Source organism: Sciurus carolinensis, chromosome 15 (genome assembly GCF_902686445.1).
Source record: "Sciurus carolinensis chromosome 15, mSciCar1.2, whole genome shotgun sequence".
Lineage (NCBI taxonomy): Eukaryota > Metazoa > Chordata > Mammalia > Rodentia > Sciuridae > Sciurus > Sciurus carolinensis.
Window position 1 is genome coordinate 8074857 of NC_062227.1, and position 22589 is coordinate 8097445.

A 22589-nucleotide genomic window follows, 5' to 3' on the forward strand; every position below is an offset into this window, starting at 1 on the left:
ATCTTCCTAAATGAGTGGCTCTCATTTCCGTCATCTAGTTTTTGGAATTTTTTCCAGAAATTGTGAACATTATTATATTTACAGAGTTCTAAGGAATGTTGATATGCTTTTACTGGCCATAATCATCCATTCTTATGATAGCTGTAAAAAGTAGGTGCAGTACGATCCATATTTGACTGGAGATAAACAAGTGCATGGAGGTAGCTTATTTGCTCAGAATAGCCAGGCTGACTGGTGGTGCTGGGCCTTTCCTCCTATCTATGCTCCAATCTAATTTTTACTTGACAGCTCAGTTCCTCATGTTACAGTGTTGAATATACAGTCAAGTTTGTTTTTCCTGTTCCTCAGTAGAGGAAGGGAAAAAACTTGAGTTTTCTGAGCTTTGTCTCTTGTTACGTGTATGTAGTTACAGAGATGGGTGTCGTTGTATAGTCTTGTTTGAGTAACTCCACTGTACTGCATTGTCTCTTGTTAGGTCAATCCAAGAGGATACCTGAAGAAAAATGTAGAATTCTGAGGATAGTCCGCTTCATGATCATGAGTTACTATACATCTAATTTCTATGTTTCGAAAATAGCAAAAGTTCAGTTAAGATTATTTACACATGAGTAGTTGTTTGTGGACAGGTCCACGGAGTACTTAAAGTATCTGTTCTTCTACAAATAAGATAATGTGATACCATAAAAGTATAAAAACCTCATATAGGATCAGTATCATGGTCCTGTAATATTATGTTCCCTAAAGAAAAATAGTGGCTTCATGTTTTTAATTAGCCATCTCCTAACATATGAGTGTATACTGTGATTGATGTGTCTTGAAATACAGTCATAAGATGATATATAATAAGGAGAGAATTTTTAGTGTTGGGATTCTTGAATGCTGCTTTAGAGAAATCTTCAATCCTTAAATTTCTGTTCTTTTGTAATATATTCTTTGGGTGATTAAACCATATGGAGGCTGACACTTAATATACATACAAAAAAGCCCCTGCCTTTGACCTGGCAATTCTACTTCAAGGAGCTTATCCTAAAACAGTACTTGGACAAGACTAGAGAGGTATAGGTGTAAAATGTGTATCTATCAGTCATAATAAGCATGAAATATTATCTGTAACTTCAGAGTGACTTGATGAAATAATGTGGTACATTCATGTGGTAGAATATTATTAAGCTACTGTTAAAAAATGATGAAGCAGTTATATACTATGTTAGTCAACTTTTCTTCTGTGATCAAAATACCCTATACTTTGGCTCACAGTTTCAGAAGTTTAGTCCATGCTGGGCTGACTCCATTGCTTTGGGCCCAAGTTGAGGCAGAACATCACGGTAGAAGGGCATGGCAGAGGAGTGCTGCTTATCTCATGGTGACCAGGAAGCAGAGGGAGAAAGGGGAAGATGAACCCTTTCAGAGCGGCGATTCACTTCCTCTAGCCATAACCCACCTGCCTGTAGTTACCACCCAGTTAGTCAGTCCATTCAAACTAGCATGGACTGTTTAGGCTACAGCTCTCACAATCCAGTCATTTCACCTCTGAATATTTCTGCATCAACACAAGAGCAGTGTATTTATGTGTTAAATTGGCTGTATAATAGTGTCATCACATTAGCATTTATATCTTTGAATAGTTTAGATCTTGAGTGCCCCTCACTATTAGGAGATGGTGGAACCTTTAGTAGGGCATGCCCTTGAAGGGAATACGGGGACCCAGGCCCCTTCCTGTCTCTCTCTTTGCTGCCTGGTTTCTGTAATGTAGCAGCCTCTTCTGCCACAGCCTCCCACAATGATATGCTGCTTTGCTGTGGGCCCCAAAACAGTAAACCAGTGGACCATGAACTGAAACCTTCAAAACCGAGCCAAAATGAGCCTTGCCTTGTTTCTATCAGGTATTTTGTCCCAGTAATGAAATACTGACTTAATACAGCTTCCAATCACAAACATTTCAGATAAGGGGTACTCAGCATGTATTTATTCTTGATCTTTTGCAGTGATGGACTTCCTGATTTTAGTATTCAGAGTATGCGTGCTGTTTGTTCATTCTCTTAGCTATAGCCCCAGCTTATTCCTCTTAGCACACCTTCAGCTGCCTTAGAGAAAGATTATAACTGTTCTTAGAAGTGTGAATTGTCTCAAGATGTCAGATGAACTGAAAGATTATAGTATAGTATTTCCTTTATTTTTAAATACAGTGTTAAGATGACATAGTAATCATCTTAGTATTTTCCCCCAAATAAGGCACGTTACCTAGATTTTACGTTACTGTCTGGACTGATAATACACTCCACTCCCCTCCTTTAAAAAAAGTTCTTTTCTTATGAAAAGCAGCTGATTCATTCTAACTGAAGTGATCGTGTTGTCTGCCCTTTAGTTTGGCCAGCATGTAGAAAGGATGTGTCAAGGAAGATGTACCTGTGAAGGGAAGTGAATCTCTCTCCTTTTACTTTGGCTTTCATGCGGGCAGCTCTCTGGTATTTACTGTGTACTTTGATCTTTGAGTTGGGGATCATGTGTGGGACAAATGGCATTAGCTTTCAGCCTTTTCTTTGTCTTGTGGACAGCAGTCGACCTGATTGAGGAAATCCGGGTGCCCCAGTTCATCTGAACTTTTTAGGTATATTCAGCTTTTTCACTGCTGTAACTAAGTGATCTGACCATCAGAATTATAGAGGAGGAAAAGTGTATTTTAGGGTTCACGGTTTCAGAGGTCTTAGCCCACAGAAGGCCACATTCCTCAGGGTTTGAGGTGAGACTGAACACCATGTTGGAAGAGAATAGCAGAGGGAAACAGCTCACATTGCCATCAGGAAGCAGAGAGACTCCCCAATCAACAGATACGGATATACACCCAAAGCCACGCCCGGTTCCCACCTCCTCCAGCCACACCCTACCACTTCCATTTCCACTCAGCTAATCCCTATCAGGGGATTGAATCACTCACTGATTGGATTAAACTTTAACAACCCAGTCCTTTCTCCTCTGAACCTTCTTGTGTTATCTCACAAGTGAGTTTTGGGGGGACACCTCACATCCAAACCGTAACAATTGAGAAAGTAGATGAAGGGGTTGGTGGAAACTGCCCTTTTGCCCAGATGCACAGTCACCAAACTCAGTGTGAGGAACTAGTGAGTGGGTTCAGTGAAGGTCTGCATTTTGCTTTGTCTGAGGAACTGGCTACTTTTGACTCCTGTCACCTTTTCTCAGGTTCCTGCAGTGCAGGTTGTCTGCGACGTATGTGGGCTGATTCTGTTTGTGGAGAATCAGGCTTTATAAGAAGTAAAGTTGAAATTTTTTTGTGATATGCAGAAGCTAATCTAAAATGAGGTGTTGGGGTTAAAAAAAGAGTAGAAGAAAGATCAATGGTGTAGACAAAGAGGAATGGAGAGAAGGGAGGAGAGACGGGATAGGGAAAGACAGTGGAGTTGAATCGGACCTTACATTCCTATGTCCGTACATGAATATACCACAGCGAATCATCATCGCGTACATCCACAAGATGCCAATTAAGAAATAAAAAACTATTATAAAGTAGCAGACAGGTCAGTAGAGGGAAGGAAACAGTGGAAGGGAGGAGAGGAGGGAAAGAGAAAGTACTGGGGACTGATTTGGAACAAACTATATTTCATACTTTTATAATTATGTCAAGATAAATTCTATTATCATGTATAACTAAAAAGAACCAATAAAAATAGAAAAAAAAAAGAATGGAAAGGTTACTTTTAAGACTAAATAAAAGGAGGAAAGAAAAGAAAAGCCGTAGAACATAACAGTAGCACATACTCTGAAAGTGTCTGACTCTCTTGATGGAATTCCAGCTCAGTCATTTATTGTGTGAACTGAGCAATTTACTTAATAGTTCCTATCTCAGAAGGCTATAGCAAGGATAAAATGATAGCACATACCTTGTACTTTGATTAGGGCCTAGCATTATGTGTGTTGCTGCTGTTACAGAATAATTTTCTGGTTATTACTCAGTGTCCTTTTAATACTGTTGCTAGCCTAGGTCTTTTCCTTTAGAGTGTATATTTCTTTTGATCTTACACTCTGTGGCATGAGAGCTGGAACCATTTCTTCTGTTGCTCACCATTGTTCTTGCATCTAGCTGATATTTAGTAGAACTCAACAAATAAGTGTTGGATGAGTTATTACTTGCAGCTGAATATTTTTACTCTCAAATATTGAAAGAGGGGCTGGGGTTGTAACTCAGTGGCAGAGTGCTTGCCTAGCATGTGTGAGGTTTGATTTTTAGCACCACATAAAAATAAATAAAATAAAGGTGCATCAACAACTAAAAAAAAAGGTTAAAAAATTGGTAGAGATAGGAATATTTACAGAAATAATTATTGACATCTTGGTTTGCTTTAAGTTGGCTTATCACTGGTTTAGTTTAAAAGTTGTCAATTTTGAATATTTAGTGAATTCTTAGTCTTTCCAATGTGATGGACATGCCATTTATTCAGCTATAGTGGTGAGAAAAATTTTATACTTTTTATAGAAAAGGTAGATTAACTGAAGAGATAACCAATACAGTTGTTATTCCTGCTTGTATTCCAAAACTGTTATTAGGTAGGAGGAAGCAAAGGTCTTCAGGTGTAATCATTTTGTCTGGGTTTTGGCGCTGGTGATCGAACCCAGTGCCTTGTATATGCTCTACCCCTGAGCTGCATCCCAGCCCACATTTATTTGTTTTTAAAAACTGTGTTCTTCATTAACGTTAATATTTTTGAAAAGCTTTCAGATTAAGATTTTTTTTTTACTAAAGCGTTTTACTAACCAGATGGATACAAATGAATACACCAAAGGTGGCAAATGAGTGATTTGTTAAAATGTTGACAGTTCACAGTGAAGTATACTTTTTCATATGTGGTTTCAGTAGTAATACAGAAATGATTATGAATCTTGTAGCAGTACTGGTTTGAATTAGAATATACTTTAAGATACTTCTTCCTTGCATGACTGGATATTCCATGTATGTGTGTTTAAAATTGTGGTAAAATACAAATGACACAAAATTTACCATCTTAACACCACTGAACTGTACTCTTAAAAATGGTTAAGTATTTTCACACTGTTGTGCACCCAACCTCCAGAATTTTTTGATGTTGCAAAAATGAAACTCTAAACCCATTACGCTGTTCCTTATTTTTCCCTCAAACACTGACAACTTATTTTCCCTTTCCCTTGGCCCCTGGCCACTCCTCTTCTACTTTCTGTTTCTGAGTTTCGCTTCATTAGATATTTGCCTTTTCGTGACTGGCTTATTTTACTTAACATAATGTTCTTAAAGTTCATCCATGTTGTGGCATGTTCTGTGTGCTTATATTTTTATAAGTCAGACAACACCCACCATCCCCCACACCACTGTTGCTGTGAACTGTTATGTTTTTAAAGTCTGACCTTCAAAATGTGATTTCATCTCAAATGTCTATAACATATCTACTCTATAAAACAAAATAATAGAAAATGATGCTTTTATGAAGAAGAATGTATACTCTCAGATATATTGTTGACAAGGGCAGAGAGGGATAAGATTAGAGAGCTACAAAAGGGGCCGCATGAGGTCTTAAGAGTTTAATCTTTATCATGAGGACAAAGGGGGTTTGTAGCAGTTAGTTGCCACGTGAAGCTTGGTGGCGTGAGTCAGCCCACACTGATAACGGTTCTTTAGAGTAGCAGTTTGGGCGGAGCCCAGATGGGGACGCGGCACTGGTCTACTGCGGTTTCTCGGGCTTCTGCAGTCATCTCTATGGACTAATGGAGGTGGCAAGCAAAGATGGCTTTGTCCCTGGGTCTGGCAGCTGATGATGGCTGTGAAGCTGGCTGGCCTGAACAGGGAAAGCCTGTGGACCCTCAGCCTCCCAGTGGCTGGAAGAGATTTCTTCACATGCTGGGCTCGAAGAGCTCGAGAGCCTGGGTTCAGAAGTCAGTGTTCTCACTTCTTTCTTTTGGTCAGAGCGAATTGTTGAACCAGCCCAGAACTGGGGAAATAGGGAAATAGGCTTCACTTTGGCTTTTCTTTCTCCTCTTGGTGCTGGGGAGCACATGTCGGGCTTCTCCAAGTGAAACACACTGGCCCTGAGCTACACCCCCAGCCCTAGACTATGCCATTTGATGGAATCAGCTGCAGAGTTAATTATGACAAGGTGTGAGAGAAACAGGAAGAATTTTTAGCTTTTTTTTTTTTTTTTGCAGTCTTCTATAGGAAGATAGGAGGATATTTGCATTTTCAGAAAAATGACTTGAGTACAGTGTCAACAGAGATTTAGAGGGAACAGGGGTTAAGGCAGGGTTAAGAGGCCATGGAGTGAATCCTCTGAAACCGTGAGCCTAAATAAACTTTTCTTCCTCTGAGTTCTTGTCAGGCATTTTGGTCACAGTGATGAAAAGTTGACTAATATAAGTACCAGTCACATTTTTTTACCCAGATAACTAGAAAATTATTAGTTAAAAACTACTTAATTATTAGATTTCAGAGTTAAGAATTTGCCCACTTTTGTCTAGCCAGAACTTAAAAGCATACGTATGTGTGTGCATCTTTTTATAAACCAGTATTCTATGTTCTTATAGAAAATCCATTGCTTTCTTTATTTACACAAAATAAGAAACTCAGAAGTTCTTAGTAATTCTTTGTAATGAGTTAAGCAGTTCACATTTGGATGTTAATAAATGGACTGCTTTCCAATATACAATTTATATCCAGATTTTAAAATTGATGTATTAGGTATTTTAACAATGCCACAACCATTTCCCCAGCATTCTCTTAGTAATGGTTTGTTGGTATTAAAATACTGATGAGTATACATTTGTTTTCTGAAATCAAATGTACTTGTCTTTTTCACGTAGATGAAATGCCTAAAACAGTCACTGAAAGTTAGTTTCTAAACAGTGGTGTGTAGTAGATAGAGCCAGTTCTGAAGGAAGAAATTAAACTGTACAGCAAAGCCTAAGATAAATCCATTCTGGGAATAATAATCTTGTGGAAGTTTTTGTCTTTGTCCTTAAATTTCTTTTCATGTGTATATCATGTAGCTTTCACCGCGCCCCCCCCCCATACCTTTTCTTTGTTGAAGGAACAGGGCCATTCATTCCATTTTTTTCTTATATTCAGACTTGTGCTATTTAAAATGAGAATAGAAAAAAAGACAGTAGTCTCTGAAGAGATCCTTCTTCCATGCCACTAATATTTTATAGGATGATGAGAGAATGGCTATTTTGGATGGATCATTGAACCTTTCCTTTGTGGCATTTTCATTCCATGGGAAGTAAATAATGAATAAAAATAAAATTGTGACATGTGTTTCCTCTAGAAAATGATAAGAGTATAACAAGGAGAGAAGAAGTTGTAGAACCCTGTTGGGCATGATTGAATGGGGTGGGGATCAGAGGGGTAATGGGATCTGATTTACATTGAGAGCCATCCCTCTTGACTGTTGGGTGAAGGAGCAAGAAGGAGCAGGGGTCCCATTTAGAAGACTACTCTGTAACCTAAGCAAGAGACCCCAGGGTTGGACTAGCAGAGAGCTAGCCAGCAAGAGAGGAGTTGGACATGATGCCAAGGTTTCTGAATTCAAGAACTGCAAGGAGCTGCAGGAAGGAGGGACATAGAGGGTCTCAGGCCTGTCACAGGTGAAAGCCGAATAGTTGTGACAATTTCTGTTCTGGTAAAGGACAAGCAAAACTGGAACTTTTAAAATCTAGTGCTAATAAATACTTCAAAAAAATTTTTTTGAGTTGTTAGGTGCTTTAATGAACCTTTTTTGTTGTTTAAACTTTGTGAAGGTGTTGTTTTGCTACTGTCTTACAATTTTATACTTTTTAAAACTACTTACTAACTGATGGGTTTGCAGGTTTGACTATCTAATAGCACTTGAACTGCCTTTTTTTGAAAAAAATGAAACTACCAAAAATAAATAGTAAAAAAAACTTATATTCCCTTCATCTAAATCCAGCAATTAAAATCTTGTGACCTTTGATTTCGAATGGATATATGCACCAGTTTTTTCCTAAACCATTTGACAGTAAGCCTACCTGGACTCATCAAGAATACCCAGAAATATAATGTTAATGCCTTGTGATTATCTAATATATAGTTCTTAATTATATTTCTCCCATTGTTCCCATTTCATGAGAATCCAAACCAGAAGCACCCATTTTTGTTTTCTTGATTCAGGTGTCTTTAATTTGGACCAGTCTCCTTGCCTTTACTTTTTTTTTTTTTTTTTTTTTTATGATATTGACATTTTTAAGGAGACCAGGCCAGTTGTCTTGCAGACTCTTCTATAATCTGGATTTGTCTGACCAAAATGGTTAGATTCCAGCTAATTCATGCAAACATTCATTTACCTTTTGAAGACATAAATATAAGAATGGGAATAGTGTGTGGCTTTTTTAAAAAGCCTTTCTGAATATCACTTCTAGTTACCACCACATATGAGCAGAGTTGCAACAAGCATTGAAAGGGAAGTTTAGATTTCATCTCCGAGAATCACAAACTATAGAAAATAGCAGATTAGATAGAACCTTTACAACAAAATGGATACAGAAAGCTGAATTTTGACAACTTTAGATGTGGAGTATGTTTCCAGATTTAACCTGGTTCTTATTTGTCCTCCTCCAATTATGTGCTGCTACTGAGACTTTTGAGCATCTGACCCACATATCCATCTTTCTCATTATGTAGCTAAGGAAACCTCAGGCAAAGAGGTTAAGTTACTGAAGAATACAGAATTAATTAGTAGGGGACAGTCAGGTCTTGAAGACCCAGTTGATTTCCTGCCAAAGTTCCAGGGATTTATACTATGGGACAAGTCTCTAATTTTAGTACTTTGTGTGATTAGGGAAGGTGAGGGAATAAAGAATACCACAGAAAGAAGTTTGTTGGGGGCGGTGTGTGGTGTGTTGGGAATGGATCCCAGGACCTTGAAGATGGTACTTAGACACCGAGTTATATTCCTGGCCCCTATAATTGTCATCTTAAATAATTAAGGTGACCAAATTTAATTTGTATTTTTAATGCTGTTTTAAGATAATTTCTTATATCTCTTCACTGTTTCATAACAGCTTTCTTTCTTTTTCAGCTACAAGGCTTTGGCCGGCCAAGTGTTTACCATGCTGCTATTGTCATCTTTCTTGAATTCTTTGCATGGGGCCTGTTAACAACTCCAATGTTGACTGTAAGTATTACTGACCTGGTCCTTGTTTACAGAGACTGTAGAAGTTCTTAGGCATGCATCCCTAGGTTTGTATATCTGACATATGTTTGGGAGTGGCTCTTGGCAGTGATTAAAGACTGCTTGTTCAGTTGGGTTGTTTCTACATGTGTTCTGTGAACTACCTGCAACAAAACATCTCATTTAGTATTCCTGAGCAGCACTACACTCCCACTGAACCAGTGTCCAAGGGATACTATTATATACATGAACTGTATATATTTAGTAAGGTCCTTAGGTACCCTATAGGAAATAGTTGCAAAGCTTCGTCAAAGTTTGTGTCTTCTTTTTTTAGATATTAATGGTCTTTGACTTAAGGACATAGTAAATGAGATTGATAAGTACCTTGTAAAAGTGAAAGTAATAATGTCTGGATTTCTGGTTTTTGTAGCTTATCATAATATTTCTACAAGTCCAATATTGAATTTCCTGGCAAGAACTCAGATCCTTCAGAATATAGGGTTGGTTCTGGTTGGTCTGGTTGCGGGATCCTGGAGGCAGGATGCAGTCAGTCAGTCTGGGGGTCCTGGTGCCAGGGAACAGTCAGTCAATGTGAGGGCCCCGGACAGGGAGCGATCATTCGGGCTGAGGGATCCTGGAGACCTGGCTCAGTCAGTCCAGCCAGGGGTCCTACGGGGCCTGGCTGCTGTCTCAAAATGGCGGCAGCCACGTGTAACCAAACCTGCAGGTACTATGACTGTGAACTTCCAGGTAACAGCAGGCAGCTGGTGCTCTACTGGCGGTCTGTGGTCAGTTTGCTGACTGCTGTGGGACGATCGGGTGGTGAACCTCCAGCGGTGGTTGATGGGTAGGTGAAAGGTAGGCAATGGACAGGCAAGAGGCAGGCAAATGGTGGATGATAGGCATCTGACAGTGAGCAATCTGCATTCAAAAAGATGTCGATATGCTGGCAGACTTCCTGGTTCTGAAATAAGCAAAGAATCATACACATCTAAATGTCAATTGGAGGCAAGGAAACAAACCTAGGATGAATTGATGAGAAGAAAAACTACAATGTATCTAGTGCCATACAGTCAATCACTGATCAAAGACTTCACATGTATATAATAATTTGCTATTGAAGTCGTTGAAAATTAACAATTTTCACCATTTAAAAAGGAAATTTAATTTTCATCTTTCTATTTCCTCCCTTCTGCTATTTCATGTTGGTGAAAAACAGACTTACCACTTAGTATTCAGGCAACAGAATGTCAGTCAAGCCCAACAGGACTGATAGAAGGATGTCATCTGGAGATCCTGAATGAGTGGCCTCAGCATTGCCCCTGCCTTCAGTGACTTGGCCAACTCGGTATTGATTTCAGCTGAGGATGGGGATAGGCTCGTGGCTGTGCCTGGAACACTGGGATGACAGTAGAGAGAGAAACTCTGGAGTCATAGAACAAAGGTGTCTGAGTATACTTGTGATGCTGCTGGCCATTCAAGAAGTGAGTGCATAAATATTTCTTAGAGGACTTGGTTCCACCTTTCCCTTTCTCTGATACCTGGACACGTGTATGCTGTAACATTTTCAAAGCTAGCCAGCCCTGGAACGGACCTTTGACCAAAGCTTTAAAAGTCAGACTCTTTATTTTGGGAGTTCTGAATTTTGAATAAAACTGAGAAAGAGACTAAAAGAAGAGGATGTGTGTATGTGTGCGTGCGAGCATGTGCTTGTGCGTGCAGTACTGGGGTCAAACCCAGAGCCTTGCACATACTAGGCAAGTGCTCTACCACTGAGCTACACACGACCATCTCCAAGAAGAGGAATCATTAAAAGTGACTACCGTGGGCTGAATTGTGTCTCCCCGTCCCCCACAAATGAGCATGTTTGAGTCCTACACCCCAGAACCCCAGAATGCAACTGTATTTGGAGATAGGGCCTGTAAAGTAGTGATTAAGTTCAAATGAGAATGTTAGGTCAGGCACTAATTCAAATTGAATGACATCTTTATAAGGAGAGGAAATTTAACTCACAGAGACTCAGGGATGCCTGAGTACAGAGGAAAGACCATCTGAGGACACAGGGAAAAGATGGCCATCTAAAAGCCAAGGAGAGAGGCCTCAGGAGAAACCCACCCTGCTGCAACCTTAATCTTGGACTCGTAGCCTCCAGAACTGTGACAAATAATGTCTGTTGTTTTAACCACCCAGTCTGTGATATTTTGCTAGAGCAAAATAATATAGTGACAATCTAAATACGTATAAGCAACAGGTATAAGTTCCTTGCCACTGCCTGCTTGGGCCTCTCCCAAGACTTTTTTTTTTTTAAATACTAGGAATTGAACCCAGAGGCCCTTAACCACTGAGCCCACATCCCCAGCCTATTTTTATATTTTATTTAGAGACAGGGTATTGCTGAATTGCTTAAGACCTCACTAAGTTGCTGAGACTGACTTTGAACTCACAATCCTCCTGCCTCAGCCTCCCAAGTATCTGGGATTACAGGCATGCACCACTGCTCCTGGCTTCCCAAGCTTTTTCTTACATCAACTTTTTGTTCTGGATTCCAGTGTTTATTTTGTTGCTGTTGCCCAAATTTTCTTGTCTCCTGGATTCTGTTATCGATTATGTGGTTGGAGGCAAGAGAGGTGCCAAAGAACAGATTGGGAGGGAGATTTTGGTGTCTAGTAATTATTTAACACTTAATTTTAATAAAAGCATTTTTAATTGTCCTCAAGTTTCAGTTAAATTGTGTTTAAAAATCATTTGGTGCTTAACTCATTCCAATCGTCATTTTGCCTTAACAGAGAATCCCCCCCCTCCTTTTTTTTTCTTTTGGTGGTGCTGGGGATCGAACCCAGGGCCTTGTGCTTGTGAGGCAAATACTCTAGCAACTGAGCTATATCCCCAGCCCAGAGAATCCCTTTTGGTATAGTTAATCCCTTTGTTCCCAGTGAAGTTTAGAAAATAGAGAAGTTTGGGATGGCTGTCAGCTAGTTAGCTTTACAAAAGACTTTGCTACAGATCTTTTAAGTTTGTTAAGTCTTCTGCCACATTTAAAATACAATTTCGTTAATTAAAATTATAACTTTGATAGAACACTAGACTTAAAAAATTGCCTGTATCTCTTATTTTATTTTTCCTTTTTTATTTTTTCTTGCTGCACTACCTTTTTGTTTGTAGTAATTAGTAATTACAAGGTAAGTGATCCCCATCTAACCTTTCATCACTGTGTCCCTAGTGCCTGGTGCTGCCTAGGACTGAGGTGGTGCTTAGTAACTATTTTCTTTGAAGAAGTATATATCTTGGAGTCATCCATGTGTCCTCAAGAGAATGTTTTTTCAAGATACATTTTTAGTGTGAATATAGACCCACAGGAATTGTGTTAAAGTATATCAAACAAATTTACTGTCATTACCATTTTCAAGTGTAGTTCAGTGGTCCAGTATTCTTAATGTCGTACAACTGTCAACAGCATCTAGAACTCTAACTTGTAAAAAGTGGAATTTCATAACCATTCATCACACCCCTCCTTTCCCCTTCTCTGCAGCCCTTAGCAATTACCATTCTCTTGTCTGTTTCTGTGAATTTTGACAACTATACTTCACATAAGTAGAATCATTTATCTTTCTGTGACCGTCTTCTTTCACTTAGTACAATTTTCTCAAGATTATAAAAGTTGTAGTGTGTTTCAGGATTTCCTTTTCTTTAAGGCTGAATAATATTTTATCATAACTGTATACCACATTTTGTTTATCTTTTAATTGGTTGACAGACACTTGGTTTGCTTCTATCTGTTGGCTCTTGGAAATAATGCAGCTGTGCTAATAACCCTGTTTTGCTTTTGGATTGGGGGTGCTGGTGCAAATTCTTCCTGTAGAAGAGATATGCCCTCTACCTCCTGTCTTTTCTGGTTGGATGGAGAAGTGGTAATGTTTGGTTCTTTGAAAGAAAGATCAAAATTAAGGTTTATTTCCTCACAACTAAAGTTCATGAGTGTACAAAAAAAAATCCTTGCTTTTAATTCTCTTTGGTATATATCCAGAAATGGAATTTCTATATCATAGAGTGATTCTATTTTTAATTTTTTGAGGAGCTGCCAAACTCTTCTGTAGAGACCGTAGTACCACTTTATGTTCCTACCAGCTGTGGACAAGGGTTCCAGCTTCTCTGGTTTCTCTGATGGCTAACACTTACTTGTTACTGTGCGGGACTCATTTTGGTTTTGGTAGCAGCCATCCTAGTGGGTGGGAAGTGGACCACGCCACTCATTTTAAGAGACTTCGCGTTTTTTTGTTTTGTTTTGTTTTGTGTTTTGGCCCTACTCTTCAGTTCCCCCACCTCCAGCTTCTTTCCTTTACAAAGTTAAGAGTTTCGGGGCTGGGGAGGTAGCTCAGTGGTGGAGCACTTGCCTAGGACTTGTAAGGCCCTGAGTTCAGTCCCTAGTACAAAAACAAAAACAAAAAAGTTTCAGAAGAATAATTTCTTTTGCAGTCTGTTCTATTAGCTCAACAGGTTTCTCATTATAAAAGTAATTCTGTAGTTATCCTTTGTTGGTAGAAATTCAAATTGAAATGAAGAAATACCTTACCATATTTGATGCTCTGTCAGAAATTCCAAAACCTGCCAGGCATGGTGGCACACACCTATAATCCCAGCAGCTTCAGAGACGGAGGCAGAAAAAGTTTGAGGCCAGCCAACCTCGAACTCTCGCAGCAGTTTTGTGAGACCCTCAACAGCTTAGTGAGATCCTGTCTCAAAATGAAAAGGGCTGGGGATGAAGCTCAGTAGTAACGCTTTCTGCGTTCAATCCCTGGTGCTGAAAGAAAAGAAATCCCCCAAACCTTCCAGACAGTTATTGTGTCCTTTGACCATTCTGACCCTCCATCAAATTGTCAGATTCCTTCTTATGTTAATTAATTAGTTAATTAAATGCTGCTTGCAGAAATTAGGGTAACATGCACATTTTGGTGTGTGGAGCACAGAGTTGCTGGCATCATTCTGTAATTCCTTTTAAGAAGCATGACCGAGTTAATAGATGTGTTCTTTCAGCCTCTCTTTCTGGACTCCTTGGTGTTGCTAAATTAAGCCAAATGTCCAGTACTTTCCTGACTCTGCTCACCCTTTCTACCAGAGTGTGCTAGCCTGGTTTTGTTTTTGGTTTGGGGGTGCTGGTACAACTCCTCCCTGTGGAAAACAGATATGCCCTCTACCTCCTGTCCTTTCTGGTTGGACAGAGAAGTGATAATGTTTGGTTCTTTGATAAGAAAGGGTCAGAGTTAGGGTTTATTTTCTCACAACTGGAGTTCATTTCTTTCTTTCTTTCTTTTTTTTTATGCAAGAGTTTGCTATTTTCCAATTCTAGTCCTTGGCATCTTGAGCCCCTCACCCACCATGGCATAACTATTCAAATGAGGATTCACATGTGCTCTTTTTGTTTGTACATTTTTTTCTCTCTCTCTCTCTCTCTTTTTTTTTTTTTTTTGCGGTGCTGGGGATCAAACCCAGGGCCTTGTGCTTGCAAGGCAAGCACTCTACTAACTGAGCTATCTCCCCAGCCCCATTTTTTTCTCTTACTGAGTGGACAGCATTCTCTTATTTCCATCAAGGTTAAAAAAAAAAAAGTGTTGAGAGCATAATTTGGAAGTCCAGAAAAGTGCGTATGTGTTAATATTTTCAGTCTGATTAACCCTGTTCCTGGCAATAACTAGTATTTATTTGGAATAGTGTAGAGCAGTTTACTTCTTAGTCCATGGTCATTTTCTCCTTGAGATTTGTTGCCTTCATTATGTAGCCAAGGCCTAGCTTACAGTTGTAGTTTGTCTATTAAACACTATCAGAAGGGACTCCACCCCTAAGGCTCTGGAGCAGATTGTAAAATTGGCCTCACACACTGGATTTACCTTCTAGTAGTAGGAGTTGTGGTGATGGTGTTTATACATAAAAGTGACCTTTCTTTCTTCTTATGTTCCTGCCTGGCATTCTGTCGTCTGGTACAAACATGCATCCTCTTAGAGTCCCCCACCTCAGTTTATGTTAAATAAAGTAATATGATTAATTTCAATGTCTTTATAAGTATTTAAATTGGGCACTTATTTTCATAAAGACATACTTAATATTCTTATAAGTAAAGAATTTTATTTCTTGGAATTTATGGATTTTGTTTTGCAAGCTGACCTTGAAATCCTGCTAGAGATTCAAGAGTTCAGTATTCCCCACTCCTTCATCTTTCTCATGTGATGACCTAAAAATCCAAAGAATGCTTTTTAAACACTTTCTGCCACATTCACTTTTTTGTTCTCCTTCTTCCTTGCTGACTCTCAAGATAACGTGTCCATTGCTTCCATCATTCAATGAACACATAGTCTGTCTTGTCTTTCTTGCTTTGTTGGCCAGCCCTCCTGTCTCCTTCACTTAATCATTGTATTTTTTGTTTTTTGAGTTAGAGTGGCTGGTGTAGGATAGGACTGTATGCTGGGAATTCTTGTCACAATACCCAGGCACTGGCACTGGATAATTTGTTCTAATAACTAATAACTATAGTCACATGGAGACCATTTTGCTTTCTGGAGTCATAAGATGTCCCAGGTTTACCTGGTGGTTTTCAAAACAAAGTGCCCCAAACCTTCGTGTGCCTGATAATTATTAAAATCAGGTTGCACTCAGTAAAGTTTCTATAATATGTTAACAATATTTGTTAAATCTTTGCTTTCTCTTGCACAGCCAACAGTTACCCTGTAATGATCATTAACCAAACAGACGCAGTGAACTGTGCTTGGCATTTGCTTCTGTACTCTTTCATATACTTTTATATCAGTAAACAAGCAAGTGCTTAAAAAAAAAAAGACCTGTGCTGATTTCAGCAATATAATTATAACAAGTACTGACATGGCAATATAAGGTAACCATTGAGGGTCTCCTTTTCGTAAAATTCAGGACGTAAAACATTTTGGTGTGCGTTCTAAGTTTCTTACAGATTTTTCAGTCCTATCTCTGACTTCTACCTCCATTTTATCTGAATTGCCTTTCCCTTAAGGTCTCACAGGTCTCCAGACCACCCATGGGCTACATCTGACTTAATGTCTGCTTTTGTGCTGTTTGTGTGCTAAGAATGGTTTTTACATTTTTAAATGGCTGATTATTTTTAAATACCACAATATATTGGTAACATTTTATACAAATAGTGTTCAGTTATATCAACTCTGATGGTTCTCCATTCTGATGCTCTTCTTTTGAATTTTCTTTTGTAATCAATTCTTGATTTTCTTGTGTTGCTTCGTTTGGTGCAGGTGTGTAGTTGTGTAGTGTGTTGTTTGTAATGCACATAGTATCTTAAAATCTCTTGGGGAATATTTATACTTATTTTAAGGCTTGTTTGTTTCCTTCCATTATTAGCTGTTAGAGGTGAAGTAGATTATTTTTTCCTTTTTTTGTCTGTCCTTTTTGTGACTTTGAATGGTTTTCTTTACTTTTTTTGCTAGATTTTGTGTTTCTGTTATATTTAAAAGATCAGGGATTGAGAAATCAGTGTCTTCGGGAGCTGGGCCCGCAATGATAAAGAACCAGGTGGACTGAGTGCTGGGGCTGTGGCGGGAATGCCCCCTCTCCAGCAGCAGCCACAGTCTGTTTACTCAGCCAGTTGGCAACATGGGCATTCAGGCCCCATGTTTTGAGATCTTCTGGCATCCTTTGAGAAGCTGGAAAAGGATATGGATTTGATGAAATTTTCTGAAATTCACACAATGAGTCAAAAGTGCATCACTCATCAGTTTACAGATAGGTCATGCCCAATTTGCCACCTATATGTCTAAACACATTTCCTGGTAGCTCAGTGCAGGGACTGGTTGTAGAAGCTCTTGTTATGAAAGTGTGGGTACTCTGGTTTCTTTACTGTGCTTATAGGGCTTTGTGCCACTTTGGGCAGTCATAAGTAATCTGCATCACTATCCTTTTAATCCCACCCCCTTTAATCCTGTGTGTGTCCCACTTAGAAATCCCACTTCAAAGAACTATACATGTGATTTTTATCTTGGGGTCAATATGAAGGTCAGTAGCTTTGAGAGCAGGATACCAGGGAGCTTATTTTGTGACTTTTTATTGTTGTTCTAATTAGTCATACGTGACTTAGATACATCACATATAGATGGAGTATAATTTGTCATTCTTCTAATCGTACATGATGTAAAATCCCACGGTTGTATAGTTATATATATACATTGGGTAATAATGTCTGATTCATTCTACTATCTTTCCTATCCCCGCCCCTCCCTTCACTCCCCTCTACCTAATCTTAAGTAACTCTATTCTTCCCTAGTCCCCCCACCATTGTGAATTAGCATCCACTTATCAGAGAAAACATTCAGCCTTTGGTTTTTTAGAATTGGCTTATTTCACTTAGTATGATATTCTCCAGCTCTGTCCATTTACCAGCAAATGCCATATTTTCATTCTTTAAGGCTGAGTAATACACCATTGTGTGTGTGTGTACCTACACACATACATACCACATTTTCTTTATCCATTCATCTGTTGAATGGCACCTAGGTTTGTTCCATTGTTTAGCTATTGGGAGTTGAGCTGCTGTAAATATTGATGTGGCTGCATTGTTTTATAATTAAAAAAAATTTTTAGTTGTAGATGGACACAATACCTTTGTTTTTATTTTTATGTGGTGCTAAGGATCGAACCCAGTGCCTCACACGTGCTAGGCAAGCACTCTATCACTGAGCCACAACCCCAGCCCCTATTTTGTGATCTTTTAATAATATATTCACTTTCCTGTCCTGATGGAAGGTTCTTCCTAGGTTCTGGAAAACTTATTTCTTCAAAGGTCTTCTCTTCCCCCTCAAGTGTTATTTTACTTCAACTCTCAGGTTTTGTTGTCAACTTTTTACCATTAACTCTGGATCATCCAGAAGTACATCATTATTTTTGGTTTTCCAGGGATGTTATATGCTTTATTTGCACATTTCTTCTATTACCTTATGGAAGTGGAGAAACAACTCTGTGCATGTGTGTGTAATGTATAGGCATGTGTTTATATATGTGCAGATATTTCTTAGCTTTGTTGTACTGGAAAATGGTTCAATTCTCAGAACTTTCTAAGTTACTTTTTTTCAAGTAATAAGCAAATTGAATTTTATGTTTACTGTAATCCTTTTTCAAAAAATAAAGAAGATGCCCCCCTTGAGATTTTCTTATAAAATGAGATGTTAAAAACGAAAACCTCGGGGCTGGGGATGTGGCTCAGTGGTAGAGCACTTGCCTCGCACGGGGCTGGGGATGTGGCTCAGTGGTAGAGCACTTGCCTCGCACGTGTGAGGCCCTGGGCTCAATCCTCAGCACCACCTATAAATAAGTAAATTAAAAGATCCATTGACAACTAAAAAATATTAAAAAAAACAAAAAATGAAAACCTGATCTTATCTATTTGCTAAACCTTTTGTCATTAGTTTTACTGTATTCTGATAAGAGTTGTTTTCTTTTTCTTTCTTCCTTTCTTTCTTCTTTTTTTTTATTTTAAATGGTATTGGGGTTTGAACCCTTGACCTTGCCCATTCTTGGCAAATGCTCTACTACTGAGCTATACTCCCAACCCTGTTTTGAAATTTTGAGGCAGGTCTCACTAGGTTGCCCAGACTCACCTTGAACTACTCTTCTCAAGTAGCTGAGTTTACAGATGTGGGCCACTGCACCCAGCCAGTTATTTTCTTTTGTAGTTAAATTATCTGTATACTTTATTATGGGTTTAAAATTTATCGTTAAGTTTGAATAGAATATTGTTTGTTTCCTTACTCTTGCTTTATTTTATGATGAACTTTAACCTTCTAAAAATGTTTTATATACTTTTTTATTGACTTGTTTTATTTATTTCTCCAATAAGATTTCATTGTTTCCCTTTTGGGATGGGGTATAAGAAACAGAAAAGCTGTTAAAATACAGATTAACGTGCAAATACAGAAGTTTTAGATGAATTAAATAGTGTGACTTGATGGCCCAGATGATCCCATGATACCAAAAATCCTAGTGGTTCGATGTATTTACTGTGACGCTCAATAAATGCATGTCATTCGTGCATGGCTGTGGTTCTGCTAGACTTAAGTGATGGTCTCTACTTCCTGGGTTGCATCACTTGCACAAAGGGACTGCATGTTCACATCATCTCCATGTAGAAGTGTTATCAGGAAGGTCTGAGGTTGGGAGGGTGAGTGTGGGAGGGCGCAGGGAGGAATCAGCACTGCTGCCCCTTTGGTAGGTGAGGCAGCCCTGGAGTTAGTGCAGTTCAACAGCAGCACTTCCCTCACCCTGTTTCCCACTGACAAAAACTAAGAGGAAGCCAGGAGGCAAGGGAGGTCTGAGAATGTCTCTAGCATCTTAGCATTGGTCCAACACAGTAGTGTATAAAAGGGACAATGTGTCATGGAGAGGCAATGGGTTAATAACCGGCATACCCAGGATCAGACGTAAAAAAAATATATATGCTGGTGTTGCTAGTTTGCTGTATTTTTGTGATGCACCTAGCAAATTTGTTGGTTCTAATATTGATCTGTATTCTTTTTTCTTTAAAGAAAAATGTCTGTATGCTTGTAACCCGTATTATTTTTGGAAGATTTTTCTGAGAACTTTAATGATATTCCATTGAAATACTTGGTATCCGGTATTTGTATTTCTTTTTACTGAGTACAAACAGAGTTCAAATACCAAGACTGGAAGTAATTTATGAATGGATTTTAGTTTTATTTTTTTAAGACTTTATTCTTTTTAGTGGGGGGATACCAGGGCTTGAACCCAGGGGCACTTACCCACTGAGCCATATCCCCAACCCTTTTTTTGTATTTTGGTTAGAGGCAGGGTCTTGCTGAATTGCTTAGGACCTTGCTAAATTGCTGAGACTGGCTTTGAACTTGTGATCCTCCTACCTCAGCCTCCGGAGCTGCTGGGATTACAGGTGTGTGCCATCATGCCCAGCAAGACTTTATTCTTTTAAGAGCAGTTTTAGGTTCATAAGAAAATTGAGAGGAAGGCACAGAGGTTTCCTGTCTTTCCTGCCCCAACACATGTAAGCCTCTGCCAGCCCTCTTTCCCCCACCACAGTAGTTCCTTTGTTGTAATCGATGAACTCACAGTGATATATCATTATCACAAAAAGTCCATAGTTAATATTAGGGTTCACATTTCACATTCTATATTCTGTGGGTTTTGACAAATGCATGATGATTTATAGCCACCATTATAGTATCATATAGGAGAGTATATAGTATAGTATCATAGAGTAGTTTTACTGCCCATAATTCTCTGTGCTCCACCTAGTCCTCTCTTCCCTCTTCCCAAACCCTGGCAACCATTGATCTTTTTATTATCTCCATAGTGTTACCTTTCTGAGAAGGTCATGTATTTGGAATCATGCAGTATGTAATCTTTTCAGATTGGTGTCTGTCACTTAGAAATTAGCATTTATGGTTCCTATTGTCTTTTCATGGCTTGATAGCTCATTTTCTTTTAGCCATAGTCTGTATTTACCACAGTTTATTTACACTTCACCTACTGAAGGACATTTGGTTACTTCCAAGTCTGGCAGGTATAAAAACTGCTGTAAACATCTGTGCGCAGGTTTTTGTGTAGATGTAAGTTTTCAGCTTCTTTGAGTAAATACCCAGAAGCATGATTCCTGAATCATTTGGTAAGAGTATGTTTAGCTGGGGATGGTGGTGCATACCTGCAATACCAGCAGCTCAGGAGGCTGAGGCAGGAGAATTGCAAGTTCAAAACCAGCTTAGCAAGTCCCTGTTTCAAAATAAAAAATAAAAAGGACTATGGATGTGACTCAGTGGTTAAGTGCCTGTGGGTTCAATTTCCAGTATGAGTATGTTTAGTTTTGTAAGAAATCATCAGACTATCTTCCAAAGTGGCTGTACCATTTTGTATTCCCACTAGTAATGAGAATTTCTGATGCCTCACATCTTCACTGTCTTTTGGAGTTGTCAGTATTCTAGATTTGGGCAATTCTGTTAGGTGTAAAATAGTATCTGGTTTAATTTGCATCTTCTGATGACATAGTATACTGCATCTTTTTCATATGCTTATTTGGCACCTTATATATTTAGTGGCATGCCTCTTAAAATCTATGGCACATTTTTAAATCGAATTGTCTTATTGTTGAACCTTAATAATTCTTTATAAAATTTAGTTAACAGTCCTTTGAGATTTTTTTTTTTTTTTTTTTTTTTTTGCAAATATTCTGTCTGTTCTCTGGACAGTATCTTTTGCAGAGCATAGCTCTTTTAGTGAAATGCGTATTATTGATTTATTCTTTCATAGTTTTTGCTTTTGGTATATGTCTAAAAAGACACGACCGCACTAAGCATGGTAGTACATGCTTGTTACCCTAATTTAGGAAGCTATGACAGAAGGATCTCAAGTTTGAATGTAGTCCATCAAAAAAGAAGTTTTCAGGCTTGTCTTCTATATCTTAGAACAGAAACAGCATATTCATTTTTAAGATCTACGTTTGGTAATTCCAAAATTTGACATTTTGAGGTATCTGTTTCTGTGTGTGATTTTTTTGTTTGTTTGTTTAGTGTTTGTTTCTTGCTCATAGAATCTTTTTTTCTTTTGTATGTAGTTATCTTGTATTAGGTGCTGGTCATTTGAAAAAAGTACACCTATGGTTGATTTGAAGCCTAGGTCATGGCTTCTTCAGAAGTGATTTTGGGTTTTCTAACCAGGCATCTGGAGGTACTATAATACAAATCTAAGGCTTGTGATTTTTCTGAACTACCTGGGTGTTATGAAACTGGGTCCCTGAGTTTGAATAACCCTTTGAGGGCATCTACTATCTTATTACCTTTTCGTGTCTTTAAAATCTTTTTTTCTGCATTTTGTTAGTATTTTATAATTATTTCATTGCAGGGTTCATCTTATTTCTGTAGTTCACTGTTAGTAGAGGCAGAAATCTTTCCCTTTAATTTGCATTTGAATATGTTTTGATGTTTGTTTGCTTTTTGTAGGTTCTACATGAAACATTTCCTCAACACACATTCCTCATGAATGGTCTCATTCAAGGTGTAAAGGTAAGAACAATTTTTGTGTGGTTCATAATGAACCAAAACTAGGAATCCTTAAGTTCTTCAACTTTGGAGATTTAAGTGAGTCTTAAGGAAGCAATTACTATTTGTTTCAGAGACTTTAATTTAAATTTTTAGTTGAAATGTCAAAGTCAGAATGAAATTAACACAAATACATAAGTCATTGAATGGTTTATCGTTAAAAATAATGTGAACACTTTATACGCCTCCTTTTATTTTTATCAGTGTGTACACAACAGTTTATAAAGGTTTAATTATTATGTTTACCTTTAACTGTGTTTCTTTTTTTTTTTTTTTTTTTTTGCGGTGCTGGGATTGAACCCAAGGCCTTGTGCTTGCAAGGCAAGCACTCTACCAGCTG

At 38.4% G+C, this 22589-nt stretch overlaps 1 protein-coding gene across 1 annotated transcript in view; it reads left to right on the plus strand.

The window, feature by feature from the left end:
- Mfsd14b (major facilitator superfamily domain containing 14B) overlaps positions 1-22589 on the plus strand; it is a 63361-nt gene that overhangs the window by 8774 nt on the left and 31998 nt on the right. Inside the window, exons 2-3 of the mRNA XM_047526565.1 lie at positions 9072-9167; positions 22151-22213. Coding sequence (XP_047382521.1) covers positions 9072-9167; positions 22151-22213 — 159 coding nt within the window. The remainder of the gene's footprint in view (positions 1-9071; positions 9168-22150; positions 22214-22589) is intronic.